Below are 22,305 nucleotides of genomic sequence, written 5' to 3' on the forward strand. Positions count from 1 at the left end.
TTTGGGAACAACGTTCCTGCAAATATTTGAACAAGATGATTTTTGCTTTGCAGAACATTAAGTAGTACAGAGCTGCTCTTCTTGAGAGGTGGACTCAACAATTCTGTAAACACTGATTTTCATACTATTTAAATGTATTAGATAAAAATTGATAACAAATAAGTAAATTTGGGTGCTGTTGTAAATATTTAATGCTCTTATTCAAACATTTTACACTAAAGAATCACCCTGTCTTAAAACCTTTTTTGCAAATTTATAAGAAACTGTACTCCACAAGAATTTAAGAAATTAGATGTTTGATGTAATATCATCTTGCTGTTTTGTCCTTTGAAAAGCTGCATAAGCATACAGTCAACAAAATCCTTTACTGTCGATATGAAAAATTAACTTTAGGACTCATTTTAATTACAGTTTGGAATTGTGTGTCTACTTCCTGTTTTGAATCCATCTGGCTCCAACTCCTTTGAATTTTATTTTTATTACATCCTTTATTATAGCCCTTGCAGATCCATCCTCCTGTTCTGCAACTTTACCATTTCCATCACCAGACTGGGTCAGACACAGCTTTGTCAAGGCATATTTTGAAAACCTTCAAGGACAGGTATTTCACCTCTTTTTGGGTTACATGCTCTGATGATGTTTCACCAATGTGTAAAAACTCATTACTAGTGCTCAGTCTGGGCCTCCCATGCCATGATGTGTGGCTATTGTCACTAAGCAGATCATTTAGGACTATAAAGGGTTCATTACTGTAACCTTTGCAAGTGGTTTCCCAGTAGTGGTAGGCTCCTGGAACTCCTTAGTTTATTTTTCATATTAAATTAGCCTAGTTTATTCAACTTCTCACAGTTTGTTTACTATAGACCCCTGACCTTCTAAAGTAACATTTTATGGACCTTTTCCAATTTTCTAATACCTTTCCTGAATTGAGTGGGCATGAAGTGGGAAAGCTAGACACAAAATTGCAGGTACAGCTACAGTCATGCCAAGTAAAGGGGATTAATACCAATTTCATCTGCTGGCTCCATTTCTCCTAAGGTTTCTTTATTTATGATGGAAGTGCACAGTTGGCTGGTGTTCAAGGTAGTGTTTCCCATAAAGTTCAGGTCCTTTCTGCTACAGCTGCTGCTCAGCATGAATTATGAATGGGGATTTTTCAGGGGCAGGATTTTGCACTTGCTGAGCCTCATGAGTTTCTTTGGAGTAAGTTCCCTTTTCTTTCTGGGCAATGCTTAACACTGGCTATAGTCAACTTTTGAGGTGGCTATATTTCTTAAGGAAATAATTGGCAAAGACACAACACAGGTGAATTAGGCTTTAATTTAGGGTTCTATTTCATCTGACTTTCTGAAAAGCACTGTAAAAGTACAAAAATTAATTTAAAGCATGTCTTTCTGATAGCCTGTTCTAGTGGCAAAACAACTCAGTCCTCCTGTTCTTATAATTTCCAAGTTTTGCAGATCTCAAATAATACAGATTTTCACAAAGCTAGATGTATTATGAAGAAGCAAGACCAAATCTTAGTCTTTTTCAGAAGATATAAGGAAATATCTCATGAAAAATGATGTCCATCACAGAGAATTAATCTCACCGTCAAAACTAAAAACTTAAAACTTTGGTTAAATATTCAGTGTGATCAACCTTAAGGTTTTAAGTCATGATTTTGGTTCTGTTGATTGTCAAGGTAGAAGATTTTAACCTAGTTCTGTTTGATCCTGATCTCTCCATCTTTCATTGGTTTTAGAAGTGATTTATAAAAACTTACTAAGAGATAATTGTGAGACATAGCATAATAGCACTAAATATTTCATTAGACAGTGCTTATGAGGGTAGATTTTTATTTCAATGGCCTTCAAAGCCAATGTAGCCAAGGCATATGAAGCCTACAAATGTATGCATTTCTTACCTATCTTAGCCATCAATTCTTAATTGTTCTGTTATCTGCGCTCTAAAAAGACCTTCAAACTCTCCTTACTTACCAAAGGACTATATTTCAAGATCCTCATATGATCACATTTTACAATTATTAAGTTTAGTCAGTTGCCAGTGTGAAGGATTTAATTTAAAAATTAAATTAATTACCTTTGTAGAGGTAGGTTTTCTTCTCTTTTGCAGACCTTAGCCTCAAATGTCTTTCCTGTAGTTTCATGCATACATACCACCTACTGTTAGAAATAGAGCTTTATAATCATAATCTATATAATTTATAATTTTCTAGTCTCAGTATTTAATCCAGTACAGGATTTCTGAGCACTGCCTTACCCTGCCTTCCATCATTTTGTGTATTATGTCAGTGAAATCTACTTGAAATCTACTAGCGTCAGTGAAATCTGCTTGAATTCAGGAGTTCTGTAAATCCTTGTGGATTGTGGACCAGAAATTAGAAGGATGGCCCTGAATACCAGGCAGCTGACAGCCTCTTTTCTAAGACTGAGTATGATAATCTCTTTCCTCTGTAATTTTACTTGCGAGCCCCTCTCCTTCCCCTCTGCATTTTGTAATTACCATCATTGGAGAGCCAGCAATGGCCCTCGTTTATTTTGTGCTGCTAAGAGAAGGAGCACAATGCACACTGCTCTTCTACTTCATAGGCAAGTCAAAAGGTGTCAGCCAAGGTTTCCCAAAGAATAGATCTGTCCTAGAACCTGACAAAGGTTTAGACCCTTACAGTGGAAGAGCTACCTTTGCTTGCTACAGATTGCATATGTTTATTAAGTTTATAGTTTTTATGATATTCTATTTTTGTTTTTTTCTGGCTGACTTTCAGGGTATAGATTTGGTTTTAATCTCTATGACTCCACTCTGATGTCTACATTAAAGCTTGAAAGTAAACAACAAAGATTTTATTCCACCTCTTTTTTTAGCTTGCTTTTAGTTTGCCAGAACTTGTTGATCAGCAAGTCAGCTGGCTGACTTATTTTGCCATGCAACATTTATAGTGCTGTATCTCAGCAGGAAAAAGCTGTTCTGAGGAGCTTTTCTAAAATTGCAGGAGTGCAGAGGAATGCCTCATCTGTTACCTTGACTGTGCAGGCTGCCACTGGAGACCAAAAAATGAGTAAGATACGTACTATAGCACTATAGCTTCTGCATCTTTTCTTAAACTAACAGGAAACCTTCTGCAAATGTTGCAAAGCAACCCGAAATGTGGTCAGCTATCCTGAGGAGGTAAGTTTATTTTTTCCCCTTATGGATGTGTCAGCTGCGTGTTATGTAAGAGCAATATCTGTTGTACTCTAAAAAAAGTGCTGGGGAATACCTCACCAGTTAGGATGCAATTTTTATTTTGCCTGCCTTTCTACATGCATGGATTTATTAGTCTATATATGGTTGTTTAATATGTTTTCATAGTGGAAAAACATTCTTACACACACAAAAAAAGTGTGTATCCATCTTGTTTGGTTAACTACACCCATATAGACAAAGTAGTACAATTTATAGTACAGACCATAGTATGAGGTGGCATTTATGTAATTTTTTTTAGCAGATTGTACATGACAAGCCCCAGTCAGCTATGGGGAAGTTCTGCCGTTACTGTCAGAGGAAATCTGACAGGACACAAATGGAGCCACAGACTTTAAAGGATACTGTAGTAACCTGAGCTAGTTAGGTGATTGAATTAACTTCTGATGAGTAAATAATGTTTGTATCCCTAAATGGAGAAGAGGATATAGATACTCCTAGATGCAGGCTAGAATGTTTGACTGAAATAATTTAGGAGGACAAAACCCCCCAGATTATTGTGGTAGAAAAAAAAAATTAAAAAAGAAACCCAAAACATTGTACAGGAATTGAAGGATGCTACCATAGAACTTATTCAGCATCCAGAGAGAATAATGTGAGCAGAGAGCAACAAGGAAAGAAATAAAACCCTTTTTAGTTTGAATCTTCTGTTGTCTAGAATGAGCTACTGGCACACACTGTAGAGAAAGGGGAAATTATGATACAAATAGCATAGAAATGGGCCATATCAGGCTTCAATTTGTAATTTAGTATCATGTAAAAAATCATCTGCAGTGAGGTTGAGACTCTAAGTTTTATAAAATACATAGAAATAAAAAGGCTGTGATGCAACTTAGGGATGCGGTGTGAGGATGGGGATGGAGGCGATGTAACAGCAACTTAACTCACAACCTTGAGATTTAAACGCAGCCGCGTAAAGGAGATGCAATTTTTACTTCGCTGCCCTTCACCTCAATAGGAACACCTGATGTCTTCTAAAAAGGGAGACGAGGCACAGCCAGGCAATAGGGATAACGGGGCTGCGGCCAGCGCTCCTCCTCAGCGGGGTGCGCGCAGCCTTTCCCACCGATTCCCGCTGGCACCATTCCCGGCCCGGGCTGCGGGCGGAGGCGCAGCCCCGGCTCCGCACCCGCCCCTCGCCCCCCGGGCCCGGCGTGACCGCCTCCCCCGCGGCCGCTGCCGGCGCCATTCCCCGGGCCCTTCGTTCCCCCGGCCTCCGCTGCGCGGCGGGCCGCGCCGGGCCGGGCCGGGCCGCTGGGTGCCCGCCCCCCGCCGCCGCAGCCGGCGGGCTGGCAGCTGGGAGGCTGCGCTCCGCCAGCATGGTTCACCACTCGGGCTCCATCCAGTCCTTTCGGCAGCAGAAAGGTCAGTACGAGCCCCGCCGTGCGCACCCATCGGGAGGCCACCGCACCTGCCCGCCCGGCGGGAGCGGGGGCACGGGGAGGGCAGCCTCAGGGGGGGCAGCTGCGGTGAGGGCAGCCTGAGGGATGCCAGCCTCGGGGGGGGGCAGCTGCGGTGAGGGCAGCCTGAGGGATGCCAGCCACAGCGGGGGCAGCCTGAGCTATGCCAGCCTCAGGGGGGGGCAGCTGCGGCGAGGGCAGCCTGAGGGATGCCAGCCTCAGGGGGAGGGCAGGCTGAGGGATGCCAGCCTCAGGGGGGGCAGCCTGAGGGAGGGCAGCCTCAGGGGGGACGCGCAGGTCTGGCGGCGGTGTCCGTGCGGGATCGCCCGCGGGTGCCGGCGCGTTCTGTGTGTGTGCCCGCACCCTGCCCGGGGTGCCGGCATGCGGCCGTGGCCGCTCCTGCTCCGGAGGCGCACCCATGCTCTCGGATGCTTTGCTGGGCGTCAATGCGGCTGCGGCGGGGCCGAGCCCGGAGCTGTCCGCGACCCGGGGCTGGGGGCCCAAGGGCCCGGCCCGGCCCCGCCCAAGTTTTTCTTGCCGAAGGGAGGTGCTGCTTTGGTTCTCACCGTACAGGTGAGTCTAAAGATGCCTACATGCGTGATAGGACAGGTCTTTCAGCCTCTAGAGTTCACTGCGGTTGTTAGTAGGTTTGTTTTTAGGTTTTAGTCTTCGTGTCATCCTGTTAGCCAAGTACAAAAGTAGAGGAAGAATATTAGCTGTAATTGTGAGCAGGGTTCTGGTGTTGTAGGTGCAGATACAACTTAGGTTCAGTCTGTGTATTGAGTTGCTTTTTTTTGTCTGGGATTTTAATTGCCAAACAGAAGCTCTTTGCTGGTCAGCAAATATAAAGGTCAATTTCCAGTTGTGATTACCATCACCCTAAAACCTGTATTGTGTTCATGTTAGAAAAAAGGTAATTCTCTCAATGAACTTTTAAAATTTATTTCTTGACCATGGAACAAATATTTTTCTATATTTTTTCTGTCTAATTCTACTTCAATGGATCAGATGAACCAAGATTTCTCTCACTTTGTTCTCTTTCAGTTATTGACAAACTTTTTTAAAAATTCTTATAGTGCAGTATGGTATAAATTATGATAGGAAATGGTATTCTTTATGCATAAATCATGAGGTCACGTATTGGATTTTGCCTCACTAAAGTTCTTCTCTTTGACTGGTTAGTTGAAAATAAATAATTCAAAGTGCTTTTTCCATTCTGGTAATCCCATAATAAATTTACTTCCTTGCTGTAGAGGTTTTGCATTTAATGCCAGACTTGTGTGCAATAATGAGTGGTGCTGTCTCAGACTGTAAAAAGTCTAGTTTATTCAGGCTCAAAGGTAATTAATTAGTATAAAAATGTATTTTTTCAACTGTCAAGTCTACATTTATAAAAGCATTAGAAGCCTCGAAGCTACAGTGTTAGTCCTTTTTCATAAGACAACATTTCTTACATTACGGCAGTGATTAGCAAGCTCCAGAATTGTTGTCAAGGCTCTTCGGAAAAAATGCAGCTGTTCTGTAATAATGTTTAAAAAACCCCAAAACCAACTTTCATTTGTCAGATTATACCCTTTTCTGACCCAGAGATGGGGCAACTGAGAGGCATTTTAAAAATGTTTATTCCGTTTTCAGTCTCACATGAAGGGTGAGACTACAGCTGTTATAATTGATACCATCACAATCAGAAGCCAACTATTTCCTAATTACAAGACATTTCAAGTGTTTCTTGGCCTGTCAGCTTTAGCTACACCATGCCTTAAAGCCAACCATCTAAAACTGCCCCTCGTGGGTCCCACTGCAATGCATCTTTCATAGTTCTATTTCTCCAAAGTGTCCAGTCTTATTTGGCAAGGCCATCCTTTGAAACTTGTTCAGTGTTCAGTTTCTCTCTCAACAATGTCTGTCAACTTTAACTATGTTCAGGTTCTTTGACTTGTGCAAACACAGAGTTTCATAAATCACAAGTCATAAAACTTTGTAAAAACTAAGTGAGTTTTGACAGTTACTTTTTGAGAAGATTATTGTTCTCATCTCCTTATTCCTGAGAAATCCTGATGATTGAGGTACCTTGCCAGTCATCAGGCTTTGGAGGAGATGATGCTTTTGTGGAGCTGGGTAACCTGTACAGCATTGGCTAACATGACTGTGGCTTTCCCAAAGTTCTCAAATGCAGTGTGCTTTGTACAAAATGTACCTGAGTTCAGACTGCTTTTCTCAGCCTAAAACTTTTAGGAACGGGGAAGGATAACATGAAATCTTGAGCAAAAGGCTACAGCAAAACTAAGCAAACATAAATGGTAATCAATAATTCACCATCTTACCATGAGGTATTGAGAAGAAGCTGAGCATCTGCTACTCTGAAGTTCATGGACACTGATCTCAGCAGCAAAAAAACGTTGTCTTTTTTCCTTTTAATTTAGTATTTTATATCAGTCTTGATTTAAAATTTAATATTTTGCTTACTGTAATTTCTGGCTTACTCTTGCTGAGATTTTGAGTAAATGCATTGTTTGTTTTCCAGCTGCTCACTAAATTGTGCCCTAAATTCCCTTTCTTTACAGAATCAGGGGTAATCTTCATGAAATGGCCCAATGCCCATCACAGCTGTGCCTTGTATGCTTCACTTGCATTAAGACCAAGCTTCATTTTTTGGGGGGGCATTGAAAGGACATTATTTTTATGTGGACTCTCAGTCATATAGGAAAAATACACATCAGCAAGTCTCATAGTTCCTGAAAACAAATAGAAGATAATTCTAAACTTTTCAGAAACAGAACTTACCTATTGCTAGGTAATGTAATATTCAAACTCAATTGCTAAAGAGGACTAACTTTTAAAATGGGAGACAGAATGGGGTAGAGAGCATTTTTTTTTCCTTTTACTTACTCTGAGCACTTTGTTCTAGCTGAGAAGTTGTGGTTTCAGTAACAAAGGTGTTTTTACAAGGTTTGGAGGAATAAGAAGATTAAGTTCTCCAGTCTCATGGGTATCTAGGAGCCTTCAACATGAAGGAAAAAAGAAAGAAAGAATGAAATTACATCCTGAGGATTTGTTACTGTTTAGAATTTAGGTATTGTTTTTCTTTGATTTATCTTTCCCTTCTTGACAAAGTGAGGAGGTGTTCAGAGTAGGAGGCTGCTGCCATCTTTTTGTCTTGCTCTTTGTTCAAATTGTGTATGCAGAGTGAAACCCTCAGTTTCAAAACCTGCAGCAGAACTCAGTATAGTGTTATAAAAAGACACAGAAAGGATTGAAAAAAAAATCTCATTCTTCTTCACCCCCGCAATTCTTGTTCTTCTACGTGTATCCAAAGATAATGTCTGTGGAGAAGAGCAGTGTCCTAGAGGTAGACTAATCTGTGTCTCTGCACAGCAGTGTGTTAGATCTGTTTAGCCATCTGTATAGTATTTTCTGGCTATTTTTAACCTCTGCTTTGGCGGAAACTGGTTTTTCTGAAATTATTTTCCTCAGTAATAATCTCAGATAAAAACCATATTAGTGAATATAGACCTTTATACTTCGTACTTTTTCAAAAGTTGATGCAACCTATGGCCTCTTAGGAATTATGTCAGAGGAAAGGGAAAGAGGTTTTTAATTACGGATTTCTTCCCAACCATGTTTACAAAAGAATAATGTTCATCCTTAAAGATTAATATACAGGTAATATATACAGTACTTTATTGTATATACATCTTTAATATACAGGTATGTTTAAAACTAGTAAGTAATTAATAGTTATTCATAAAGGAGAAATCAGATCATGTTGATAAGAGCAAAGATAATCTCTACAGTAATTTGTAGTTTCAAAATTCCAGGGAAAGATAGCTAGTTAGGTGTCATAATCTTTGACATGTAGGACGTAAAATATGCTGCAGCCTTAGGGTAGATTTTTGTGCTTTCCATAGTAGGTGTGTGCCAAGCAATTGCTTGTTTTATTAGGGTACTCTACTGAAAACTTGAGTTCTTCAGAAGGAAAGGCAGCATGATTTGCTGTGGGCTCTGGTAACAGATACTTGGTGGGTGGGTTTGAATAAACCTGTGTTTAAGGTGTAGATCAAGGCAGTTGCTATGCTTAAAATTTTAAATGTCTAGCACTTTTATGCCAGTACACAGACTACACTTTCCTGCATACTTTGCAGGGTGCTTTTACTGAGTAGTGTTGTTTTTTTAATACCTCTATCAAAGCTTTTTAATGAAGGAGTTCAATGCTGGGAAAAATAAAAGGTGTTTTGTGCTTTAGAATGAAGTTGCTTTCATCTTGGTGTATGAGATTTAGAATGTGGACTGCAGATTGAAATCTGGTGGCTTCTCAGGTGTCTGGTCAAGGACTTCAGTGTTTCCTGGTTCAATGAGGCAGGAAGAAGTTCATCAATTTCAATACTCATTAAGTCTTTGAGAGCACTGATTTAGCCTCTCAAGGGATTTATCTTGGAATAACTTGAATTGAGACTTCTGAAGAAATCAGGGCATGTTCATAAAAGATGCATTTTTAGATGCATTCCAATTCTTATCTCTGCCAAATATTTTGTTTCATTTTATATATTGCTACTTGAAGTTGTAGTGTGATTTAGAGGGATTGAGGATGGAGAATCTTGAATAGCTCTGCCTTCACTGGGAAGCTTGTTGCTTCATGGACTCTCTTGTTAAATCACTTGGAGCTGCTTTGAGAAGCACTGTTGTTGTGGAGTAAAGCTTTCCCTTATGGTTCCTTTACTCAGATTTTAAGCTCTTAGTGACCTGCATTCTTTATATAACAGCACGTGAAACTGACTTTCATTTCTTGTGAATTTCAATGAGAATTTGTAAACATCACATTTTATATTGCTCCAGAGTTTTCAGTATTAAGGAACTTGGACTTGTGATTAAGAATCTCATGGAGACTAATCCAAGAATGTTTGGTGCTTCTGTGGCATGAGTAAACCTAGTGAACTTAATCATCTGAAGAGACTGCTGAAATTACTAGAAGATGGAATTCTGTCACACAAAAATTTATCACAGACTGTGACCCTCTGCCACTGTTCTTCAGAGCAAAGGCCAAGTTTTCATGTCAGTGTGAATGAAGCAATTTTTTTGGCCTCAGCTCTTCAGTTTTCATTCCAAGGAGCACTAACACACAGAGAAAACTTCAGTGCCATACTCATCTTGACTCTGAAAGCTGAGACCAATGCAGTTATTGGTACAATCCTTTAAAATAATACTATATTTAAATAGTGTTACTTAAAATGTTTTTTCAGGGCACTGAAAGGCAAGGTCCAATGTTTAATAAGGCTATATTTGCTCTCACTTCTTCTCCCTGATAAAACTGCTCAGCCTAGGATGCACTCCATCTTTTTCACTCAGACACCTTTGAAGGGCCCATAGTATGTATTTTTATTCCAGATTATACTGTTGTGGGTTGTAACTTGAAAAAATATAGAGCTTTTTGAAAACAATCACTAAACATGACATATTAAACTTTATATTATGCAGGTATATGAGTGCTGTAGAAAAAAGTAACTTTTTTTTTTCACTGAATGGATATTTGAAATGAGAAACTTAAGGATATCAGAAGATTTTGGGATGTTGCATAACTCTCTATAGCTAAAGATGATGATGTTGCTGTGATTAGATGTCTGGGCATTAACTTCCTACATTCTGTTTTAAGTATAGCTTGATATAGTTGTATCTGTGGACAAACCTTGTACCTATTCCACAGCTTTTCAAAATTCCCTGAGTAAGGACCTGTGAAAATAGCAACCCTAGCCACCACTCATTTTCTTTAGAACCCTCGCCAGTTATATTTCATTGGGTATACCACAAAGTTGCAAGTTCCTGATCTGCTTCCATATTTTGCTTTATTTATTCGGCTTTTTGTCATTTTTGAAATCTGCTAAATGAGTATAAATGAAACAGCCCTTTCAGTTTATATTCTGTTGTAGTAGCATTTTGAATATGTCAGTTTTTGTTTCAAAATCAAGACTAGTCAGCGTATTTTATGATTAGAGGTATTTTGAAGTTCCAGTAACTGTGAGAAACTGAAACACTGTCTTAGCTAACAGTACCAAAAGCCTTGCATTACAGTTAATGCAGATGGCTAAGTAGAAACTGGGAAAGTAATGAAAAAAAAACCCCAGCCATCCATATTTTAGACATAGCATGATAGCAGAAAGTAGATGTGCTAAATTCACAAGTTTGCTGAGCAACATGGACATTACTTGTTTTCTGCTTTGGCCTGTCTTAACTGAAGAGAGTGTCTGTGTTGTCTTGAGTCAAACATGCAAGGACATTTACAGAAAGCATTGTATATATTATTCATATATATGTATATATATATATATATATTACCCAGATTACAAATCTTTACCACACTTGTTCTGGAGTTAGGTCGGTTCTATATATTCTACAGCCTATGTTACAGTAGATTATTTATTAGAGACAGGTGAACTTAGCACCAAACTTCAGTATACAGAAATATGTTTTAACAACTCTGAGCTACAATGAATGCAAATTCATCACTGTTTTCTCAGAAAGAGAGTCTGAGTGTGCCTCAATTTGGATTCTCATTGGTCTCGTGAGGGCTTTTAGCCAGTGCAGTTACTTAAGGGAGGAATTGTTCATTTTCTGACTGGTGAGGTCACAGTTTAATTCACAGTATATTTGAGGATTTAAGTGAGGTTTTGAAGAAACTGGTACGTTAGGTTTTCCCTTTGGTCCTGTCTAATATTCATACATCAGGCAAATAGCCTTACTATTATGTAACTGCTCTGCTTAAAGGTAGGCTCTTGGGAATGGGAAAAAAGATATTGTGAAAGCCTGCTGAGTTAGAATCCATCAGTAACTCAGGAGAAGGAGGTGTGCTTTGAAGAGTATCTGCAGAAATCCCTTTTGAACAACAAATTGCCACTGTTCATAGGGTTTTCATTAATTTTGTCAGTAAAAACATGTCACAAAGCCACACGTGTTTTGTTGCATCTTGTCTGTTGCTCTTAATGGATTCTTGTGTGGCACCTGTCACACACATATATTCTGAAAAATCCTTTCACTAGGATCTTTTCTCCTGAGAAGCTGGGAAGCTTCAGCTTCTCCATGTTTTGCTACATTGGAATGTGATTTGGAGAATTGTTTACCCAGCATGTGAAGTTGTTTTTACTTGATGACCAATGACAGCCAGCTGTGTCGAGGCTGTGAGCAGTCACAAGATTTTATTATTCATTCCTTCCTTTGTAACCTTCTGAGGTCTCCTCTCTCTTTCTTTAGTATAGTTTTAATATATCATTTTCTTTTAATATATATCATAAAATAATAAATCAGCCTTCTGAAACATGGAGTCAAGATTCTCATCTCTTCCCTTGTTGGGGTTGCCTGCAAGTTTCACAGCACCCTAGCCCAAGAAGGATGCGCAAACGAAGGAATTCAGAGCTCACTCAAATCTGCGTTGAAAAATTTTTAAGTACATCACAGTTACACAAGAATTGTCGCTAGTCACGTATGCTCCAGAGAGCTCCTGTGGTGATGGCAAGCTCTGGAGTTAAAATATGTTTGAGATGTCATATTCTATTCTCTGCCTGTCTGCTTCAGTAGAATTACTCTTGCTCAAAAATTTCCGTTCTCCTTACTGTTTGTTTAGTAGCTTTATCAATTCTCTTTATAATCCAGAAGGTCTCTAACTTATATAATATTTGTCTTCTCTTATCTTTCTGGCTCATTAAACTAATGGAGATAGTGCTTTTAATGAATTAGTTTTCCTGAGGCATTAAGGGTTTTTTGGGGGGATTTTTGTTTGTTTGTTTGTTTTTGTTTTATTGCTGTTTGGTTTTGGTTTTTGTTGTTGTTGTTGGTTTGGTTTGGTTTTTTTGGTTTTGTTTTGTTGGAGAAATCTGTTTTTCATTATGGGCTATTTTGTTGTCTGGTTTAAAGGACAGGTGTCTTCTAAGGAAGGTGAGAACCTCCCTTGGAATGGAAATCCTTCCCTCTAAACTATTATAACTTTGAAATTACAGGGTTTTCAGGCAAATGTATGGGGAAAGGAATAACAGTTCTTTATTATATATTTATGTGTAACAAGAGAAACAACCCTGGCAACAACACCAACCAGAACCACAGGCAAACACCTTTTAGGATATTACTTTGAATTAAATGTGTTGGTAGAGACTAATCAAAACTTTCTATTCTTTTGTGGTATTGGAAGGGAGTATCTACAACTTTTTATTACTTTATATTGTAGGAAATCTCAAAATAAACCTGAGATTGACTTGTATTCAAGCTGAGGCATAAAAAAAATTAATTTTGAAATATGCATTCATAAATGCTTGTACTTTAATGGAAGGAGTTTCTTTAGAGAGAGAAAAATGATTTTTCATGTCATGGTGACAGTGATCTGTTTGTCAGTCTGACTGGGCTGTTTTCCCTCTTGGTTGCCCCTTGTGGCTGTTTGTTCAGTTTTGGCATGTTGGTTCTGGATTGTTATCTTAGGGGCTTACTAATGCCATCATTCAGTTCATGTATAGTCTATTAACATTATTAATTTCATACCTGTAGCCATCATAGGTATGTCCTGGCAGTCTTTTCTGCCCAAGCAGAAGGAATTCAAATTTCTTGCAGCCTGGAATGGAAAGAAGGCAAAGCAAGGCACCAAGTAATGGATTAAAATGGTTTTTTCAGTATTTTTTCCCTTTAACAAGGGATAAAAGTAAGAAATGCTTTCAAAACAACTACCCCTTTAATTTTGAAAAGCATTTATACCAGTGCTAAGCTCTGACACTTTCAAATTTCCTTTTCAAGTTTTTTGTTTAGAAGACTAATTATGGGAGCATTAATATTCAAAAAGAAATTATAACAGCTGATTTTAAATCAGAAGATTTGTCCAGAACATTCCATAGATTTCTTCAAGAATATCCTCCAAGCATATACCTTCATGAAATGTACATTTTGTGGGACTTCTAGTTTACTTTAGCCTCTTTAATCTTCATTAGGGTAATTTCCTCTTTTTCTTTTCTCTCACCGTTTGAATTGCACTGTTTTCCAGAGGTCAAGGGCTGGAGGGGAGAGGGGCAACACCATTTTGTTGCTACTATTGTCATTATTTTTTACTGATTGTCAGGTGATTATTGAATACAGTTTCCACTAGAAATGTGTATTAATGTAGTTTTGGCTACGTGGTGTCTTTTCTATGCTGTTTTGCTTTTTTCAGGAAAACTACTCCGTGATGTCAGAGGTTTATGTCCAAAAAGGAGACAGAAGAGTTCTGTAACTTCATTTGAATATAGGGAGAGGCATCTATGTTGCTCTCCTTTGTCTCTGTAGTTTCCTTTTTAAGGTGGTGGTTATGTTCAGAGCGGCCTGGAGGTGCAGATAAGTTGTTTGTTAGGCTGTGCTGGTCAAGTGCTGCTTCACCATCTGCTCTTCCTGTTCCATGCCCTCTGGCTTCTGAACCATCTTTGTAACCCTCCATTGCCCTGCCCTTCAGTATGTTGAGGTGTCCTGTACAGAGCTGATACTGAAAGGGGCTGGAAAATAAACTTTGGAAGCATTATGAAGCAGGCATTCTTTATCAGTGCAGGACATGTTAGCAGGCTGTCTCCTTCAATCCAATGTGTGTGACAAGACTTCACCACTAGGTATTTATCCATCATAATCATGCACATTCATTACAATGTGCTTCCTACCTAATACATAAACATCACTTTCCTAGAAACGATTTGCACGCATCTTCCTCCTACTGGAGCTCCTTTTATGGCCCTGGGGGGTCCTCTCAAGGTGGTTGTATTCACTGAATGCTTTGATATTACAGGCAACCTTTCCTTGAACTTTTTCTTTGGGCATGTGCAGTTGCTCCTTGTTACATAACTTTCCCCAAACCCCCCCGTAGTTCTCCTTATCTTTTCTCCCCTGGTTCCAGCTATATTTATCATCCTCTGCACGTACCTTTGCATCCTTTTATCTTTTTTGTGCCAAAGTTTTGAAGCTCTGTTCAGCAACTTCAGCGGGACTGAAAATTTATATTTTCCATGTTATTTACCAGGAGCACCCCAAAGCTGGATGCTGTTTGAGATGTGGCTGCAGGAGAGTCAACTAGAGAGGAGTAATCTCTTCCCTTGACCTCCTAGCTTCACACTTGTCAAAGCAGCTCAAGAAGGAATCAGCCTTTGTTTCTGCAAGGGCTTCACTGCTGACACCACTGGGAGTCAACCTGTTGAGAAGTGCAGTGCCAGTTATTACAGCAAATTGCCAGTGCCATGAATTCCCAAATTAAATTGTTTTATTGGTTTCACCAGCAAAGTGAGGAGGCAGCTGTTCAAAAGAAGTATGCATGGCTCTGTCAGTTGGTGTGAGTGATGGATGGTTTTGCTGCTGGAGAGGGTTACAGTTTGTTCTTGCAAGCAAAAGCTTGTAAAGTATTGAATAGGTAAAAGGTCATCACCAAACTCTGGTCTCGAGGCTCCAAATACCAAATGCCTGCTAATTTGGAATTCTGGCTGTTATTAGAAGATCCTATAGGCATAGATCACTTAAAGAAGGGCAGATCACCTGCTGTGGATGAGCTGTGCTATTTTAATTTACTTTTTACCCGACACACTGAATTAATTGGGCCTAAAAAGCTGCCAGCAATAAAAGCACTATAATCAAGTCGTGTGTCCTACTAGTAGCAAAACAAGAGAATAAATCCTTACCCTTCCCAAAGCAACCTTTCAAAGATTGGTCGCTAGGCCCACATGCTCTGCTTGGTGTTTAGAGTGGGCTTTTTTTAGAGTCAGGTTTTACTGTTCTGAGTTGTGCTTCAGGAAATTTTGAAAAAAATTAATAGGGATATGAATCTCCATGTTAAATGAAATAAGTTAATTGCAAATTACCATTTTTGCAGTCTCTTTAGTGCCAGCTATTCTTAATATTTATTCATTTTTGTTTTACATCCTTAGAAAAATGAAAGTATTTACTTTTTCCCCCTTTTATGCATTAACATATATAGACATGCTTTTCAAATCCTGAAATGGAAGAAATAATTTTAAAAAGGTCAATAATCACTTCCAGAAAAATATTTTGTGGATTTAACTTAGACTCTGATTTTGTGTTGGAATGTTTCCTTTGTATTTAATTCCACATGTTAATAATTCCATAATGTTAATAATTTTATGGACAGTGCTCTAAGAAAGAAAGTGAGCCAAGTTTTGCAGTGCTAGAGAAAGTATCTTTTAATTGCTGCCATAACTAGAAAAGTCAGATAAGCTTCTTAGCATATAAGAACTATTTTAAAATCTGAAATGAAAGCTGCAAATTTCTAATTAATAAGTTGGTCTGAGTTTAATAACATCTGTTAAATGCAATTCCCTGTCTTTTCTTTCAGATGATCTAATTGATTTAACTGAATTTTAATTAATCAGAGTCATCTTGGTATTCCATAACGCTCACTCAAGTGTTGTAATATGCTTAATAGGTTCAGTAGGATGCGTCATTTGTGAAAGATGAGATCAATCTGAATGCATTTATGATGGGGGTGTGTGTTCAGCAAAGGGCATTGTCAGCAGAGACCTTTTGTCACTCCTAAATTCTTGTGTGTATATGTATGTATTAAGACATGTATCCTGCAGGATGCATTATTCTGCAGCCTCTCATGAACCTGTTGCAAATTAAATATTTTTCCACCAGAGGTCAGAGATTGGTGGAAGGCTGTTCCATGTTTTTATGAAAGGAGATGCAGTGTATATTTTAAAAAGTGACAAAATAATGGTTGAAATGCATTTGCATCTAATTTTGAAACAGAGATAAGAATTGCGTTCTGTATGAGCAATTCTGTAACTTCATTAAGTTATAGAACATTAATGAAATGCATTATGCATACAAAGAAAAAATATCTTCCAGTAATATTGAAATCTTAATCAGGTGCGAAGATGAACATAGAAGAGTTACATAGTTCTGTACATTTTGCTTAATTGTGTTTGTTGAAAGGATATAATTTTCTCTTTAAATAACAAGCTTTCAAAGAGCATGGGTAACTTTTGTTTCAGGTATTTAACCTTTAGACTTTTTAAGTACTTTGGTAATAATCTCTACTTTCTCCCTGTAATTTAGAACAACTGTAAAATTACAGATTTTTAAAATAGCTCTGTACACCTCCACAGCATTGAGCTGCCTACGTGGGCCTAATGTTCAAGTGGCTTAGTTGAGTTTGGTACAAAGGTTGCTGAAGGAGGTGAAAAAAAAGCTTTTTAACAGGCTTTCCATTGTATCCTGCTCCTTCCTCCAAGCAGCCTTTGTCACATGCTGACTCTCAGCAGTCACTTAAAGCTACCAGGAAACTGCACTGCAGTTCAAACACAAAAAAAATGCTCAGCTCTTCAGGATTGAGAGCTCTAAGGATGTGCAGAGGGGTTCTCAGGTGAGCAATAGTTGTACAGCCACGAGCTGCCAAAATCAATGTGACTTTCATACCTGGCTGTGGAAAACAAAATCGCACCTCGGTTTGTTTGTGGGAGCAAATAAATGTGTGAGAGCAAAACCTGGCTGTCCCAGGGCAAACTGGCAGCTGGGGTTAAGGAGCATCCTCTGTTCTTCTGGGCATGCCAACACATCAGTTCTTCTGGGTCTCACATCAGCATCCTGTGTGCCTCTTCCTCACCCTTGGCTGTAACCTCAGATGTGAAGTCATCCTGACCTGTGTCTCACCCAAATGCGTTTAGGAGAGAAATGGATCGTAGCTCTGCTTCTAGATCATGTTACTTTGCTTTGAGTTTGGTACTAGTTGACTTTGTGGGGCAAAGGGATCAATTTTAAAGCTTCCATTTTAAAAAGCTTGGGAGTTACACCGGAGTTTCACAGTGAAAAGTAGACCTGTTAAATAAGGAAATTTCAAGATACTGGTCTTAGGATTCTGAGCTTGCTTCATCATGTGAAGATTTAGAATAGTCTAAGTTTTTATCTTGGTCCAGATGGAGCTACAGTCTATCTGATGGAACATAAACACAGTGTGTTTTGCAGTATTTGAAGGAATTTCTCTTCCTTGTTTTGTTCAAAGCCATTCCCACACAACAAAAGTAGTGTTGCTCATACTGAATAGGGGATACCAACATCTCTGGTTGAGAACAACTGAAGTCTTATATGGCTGAGGCTCCTTAGGATGCCTTGTTTGTTCAGTAAACATTTTTAACCATCTGGTGTGCTTTGTTTTTCAGTGATGAGATGACTGTGAAAAAAAAATTAACTTTAAATTAGTGAAATTAATAAGTAGGAGAAATAAATATTTTAATGAGATACTTGATTGGTGTAGCCATTAGTAATGCCAGAGGTTATGATCCCTTTCAGGCTTCAGATGCTTGAAACCCTCTAGGCAGTGTTTTGAAAGTAGTAGTAAAATGCATGCACCTTTTCTGCAGAAGTTTTTCAAGATTTAAAAATATAACTTAAGCATTCAAATAACCCTGTGACAGGGAAAAGAATATCCTCCCCAAAAATATCTTCTGGCACAAATTCAGTTTTTTATTCATTTTTACTGCAGCACTTTTCCCATGGAAATACTGTAAGCCTTAGCCAGGTCATTGCCCTGAGTACCTTCTGCCTATCTGCAATTCTCCACTGAAGTTTTGCTAGCATCAGGTTTTCAGCTGAATATAATCAACCTTACTGGAATTGAATAATAGGACCAAGAGCTTGGCAGTTGTTATAAACCACAAATAGGTCTGTCTCTGTAAATGAAATGTGGAGATAGGGTTGGAGGGGAGGGAGGAGGGTTAGGGGTGGTTTTTCAGATCTAACAGGAAATATATAGAGCAGTATTGGTTATGACTGAAAATGCAGTGACCAAAATAAGCAATTTCTGTTTCTGTCAGTAGATCATCAACAAGTGTTGTTCAGGGCAAGGCCTCAAGCACACATGACGTGTACCTCATTAACTGGCCAAAACTGGTGTTATGATTTGGCTTCTATGGAAGCTACTCCTTTTTGATGCTAAGATTTAGGCTGGATTAAATGGGGAATAGTTACTGGGCTGCTCTTTATGAGGTTAGCACTGATCCAGCCTTGCTTCCAGCATTGAGTTAACAATTAATAGGGACTAGCTGCCAAACTTTCCTCATCTAAAATAAGGAGCAAATGAAAGACCAATTCTTTTCTTAACAGTACCAAAATAATCATTTGAGTTTGTATTTCACAGAATGAGGCATAGCAAAACTTTTCTTTATGTTTCTAGTGGCCAAAACCTGAAGGCCTCTGAGAAACTGCTTTATTTCAAGTCTTTCTAGATTGGTATAGTATTGAGCATGCAATTAAATTGTGCATACTAACTTAAAAACCAGAAAAGCTTGTCATATTCTAGCTCCATCTTTCCTGCCTGACCTATCAGACAGCTTTGGGTAGTTCAGCTCTCTGTTGGCTCTACAGCTGTAGTACAGGTCTCTGTTCTGGCTCTACAGCTGTAGTACAGGTCTCTGTTCTGGCTCTACAGCTGTAGTACAGCTCTCTTTTCTGGCTCAGAGCCACGTAGAGATTTGCCTCTTAACAGGAATCCCCAACATCCCCTTGGAAAGAAGAGTTTCCAAGGCAGAAGTGCTAAAATAAAAAGGCAGCATCTAATTAAACCATAAACATTATTTACCTTTTTTGCCAACATGAGGAGTTTCTACACTCATGCTGTAATTGTTTTCATGCTCATGCCAGCTGCCAGAGGAATATTATGTAGGAAAAGAAGGAATAAATGAAATTGTTATAGAAAAACAAGTCTTTTGGGCTTTTTCTGCTAAGTGTATACATGTCTACTATTGCAGATGAAAAGATCCCTGAACAAGCGAGGACTCTGTACCAAAGTTCTAGCTGGAAATAGATAGTCTATAAAACTACTCTATGGAAAAGAGAGGAAGGAATGAAAATAATTTCAGTAACTCAATTTCATGATCCAGTTCAGGATGTCAGCCACATGCTATTCATGCTGGGTAAGCATTTGCATGCAGCAGCAAGTGCCATCAAAACTAGCATATCACAGAACTGGACTCTGGCACAGTAGCAGAGTATGAATTAACTTTTCCAAATTTTAAGGTGGTTCATACCAATAACATAACAGCAAATCTGCTGTGAGATTACTTTGCTGTGATTCACTTTCTTCAAGCAGAAGCAGCACGGTATTAGGGAATCTATTTGAAAAGACACAGGGAAATATAGAGTAAGAGAGAGCAAAAGGGAATAATTTTCTTTTGAATTGAGGCATTATGTCATAAAATAATTACTTTCTTTTTTTTATATGTATCACTTAAATTTGGGTTAAAATTGAATGTCAGTATGTGTTATTTGCATTATCATAAATTTCTTTGGTAACAGTGATTCATCTCGCCACACATACTGACTCCAGTGTAGATCAAAGAACCATTTCTCTTTGGCAACTCTAATAATTATGCAGTGGGGTCCAAAGTTACTGGCAGCCTATCCCTGCTTAAGAAATCGATCACTGAAACTCTCCAGAACAATTACAAAGTATATGTCTTTATATGTTATTCTGTATTACCCATTGCTGTGTCTAGCTGCTGCAGATTTTTGTCTAATAAATGTCCATTTAGGAAGAACTATAAAGGAGACTCCCTGGACACCTTCCAGGTAGCGCAACAGCCCTGTGAGGCATTGCTCTGCTCTGAACAAGGCACTGTCAAGGCCCAGTGCCCGCTGTGTTCTCTGCTGGCACAAAGCAGCCTTTTTACTAAGAAGCAGAGTTCTTTTTGCACATACTTATTTAAAGACCTATGGTATCTTCTGAGGAAACAGAAGCTTACCTGTGTATGAAGTAAATTGTTCTGTCGAGCAGAGAAACAGTACAGTGAAAGAGACTGACTACACTACTGGACTTTGGTTTTGCTCTGTGTTGAATTAACTTCTATAAGGATTGTGTGTCATTGCTCTGTATTGAATCAGGAGGTGTATAATAATAATGAGTTTTTCTTCCATGTAAACTTAGGAAAGCTGCTTAATTTCTGGGTCTCTCAGAAACAACTCTTAGGAGACAAATCATTGTCACAGCTGCTTTGTTCTAACTGACCCTGGAATTTTTAGGGTCTTTTTTGCCACATTTGTTTGTTGTTCTATGTCACAGCCATTTTTTCTGAAAAATCCTTTCACTAGGACCTTTTCTCCTGAGAAGCTGGGAAGCTTCAGCTTCTCCATGTGTTGTTACATTGAAATGTGATTTGGAGCATTGCTTACCCAGCATGTGAATTGTTTTTACTTGATGACCAATGACAACCAGTGGGGTCAAGGCTGTGAACAGTCACAAGATTTTATTATTCATTCCTTTCTAGCTTCTGATGTATGCTTTCTCTTTCTTTAGTATAGTTTTAGTATATAATTTTATTTTAATATAACATAATATCATAAAATAATAAATCAGCCTTCTGAAACACGGAGTCAAGATTCGCATCTCTTCCCTTGTCCTGGGGACCCTCAAACACCACCACAGTTCTACAGTGTTTTTTCACAAAGGTTACCCAACAGGTCAAAGGATTAAGAACATTAATTTATTTCCATAATGGTGAAGGTGAAATTTTTGTAGCTTTGAAAGGAAAATGTAAATAATTTACAGGTTGGAATACTATTACCATCTGTATTTTAGCTCATTACATTGTTTTTTTGATAACTTCAAACCTTTTAGCACAGCATTTTTGTTTAGTTGAGGAGTGGCTTATTAAGTGGATTCATAATTAGCCATCTTTCTTTGTCATGGCCCAAGATGCTAGAGCTTATTATGTTATTGTTCTTTTGGCTACTACAGGTATGAATACAAGCAAGAGTGAGACAGTCAAAGAGCACCCATTAAAACCTTCTAGAAGATCTATGCCATGCCTTGCCCAGAGCCAAACGCATCCTCAGAGCCTGAGCAAGCATTCCTCATTTCTGCAGCCCAACCGTGTGCAGCCGCAGCTCCAGCCCCAGCCTTTGAGTGCAGGGACGTCGGCAGCTGCAGTGGATGTAGTGTCAGAACGAGGTAGGAGGTTTTTCTCTTTCAGGGGTTTGCTCCAGCTCTGATAAACTCTGATTTATTTAGATATCTATGGTTTGTTGAAGAAATGTTTTTGCAGAAAACACCTACACATACTGTATTAACAGGTTCTTGAGTGGATCTTTATAATGCTTGAAGTGAGTTTTAAACTCATTTTTATTTTTCTCAATGATGACATTATTTCCTTCTCACTGGTAATAAGACAAGAAAGTCTTGCTCATTTATGCTGGAGAAAAGTATGAAGGTTTCTGTAGTCTGTCCTAGAGGAGAAAGAAAGGATAAATATTAGGCTTTAGGCAAAAAAAGTCTTTATATATGAACATGTAGGAGGAGATGCATTCATTCACAAACAGTAGAATCAGGGAAGAGCTGTATGGAAAGAATGAAAATGAACGGAGAAAATCCTTCCGAATTTTAGCTCGTGTGGGATAAGGAACTACTTTTATTTTAGGATTTCTAATTTAACAGATACACATGCCTTATCAGAGAAACTAGTATAGTTGGAATCCCAATCATTGTGTGTCACCTGTTGCCAACCCTTGCCATCCTCTATTGCCAGATGTGTGTGAAGCTTTGTAGAATAAAATAACTCATCTGGTAGTAGATTTTGATAAGTCTTTCCTTAATATTGATAGACACTAGGCACTAATTGTTGTTCTATTGAGTTATTTTATTGAGTTAAACTTCTCTTAGTAATAGAGAGAAAGTCTTCAT

At 38.7% G+C, this 22,305-nt stretch overlaps 1 protein-coding gene across 2 annotated transcripts in view; it reads left to right on the forward strand.

Moving 5' to 3' along the window:
• The first annotated feature begins 3,080 nt into the window (after positions 1-3,080).
• ANO3 (anoctamin 3) overlaps positions 3,081-22,305 on the forward strand; it is a 91,492-nt gene continuing 72,267 nt past the window's right edge. Inside the window, exons 1-2 of one of the 2 annotated variants that reach the window (XM_066551166.1) lie at positions 3,081-3,168; positions 21,364-21,576. In XM_066551166.1, coding sequence (XP_066407263.1) covers positions 21,366-21,576 — 211 coding nt within the window. In that variant the 5' untranslated portion in view covers positions 3,081-3,168; positions 21,364-21,365. Of the gene's footprint in view, positions 3,169-4,525; positions 4,609-21,363; positions 21,577-22,305 lie in introns of those variants that run through there. The other variant, XM_066551165.1, reaches the window with a different exon arrangement.

This window comes from Molothrus aeneus, chromosome 6 (genome assembly GCF_037042795.1).
Source record: "Molothrus aeneus isolate 106 chromosome 6, BPBGC_Maene_1.0, whole genome shotgun sequence".
Classification (NCBI taxonomy): Eukaryota; Metazoa; Chordata; class Aves; order Passeriformes; family Icteridae; genus Molothrus; species Molothrus aeneus.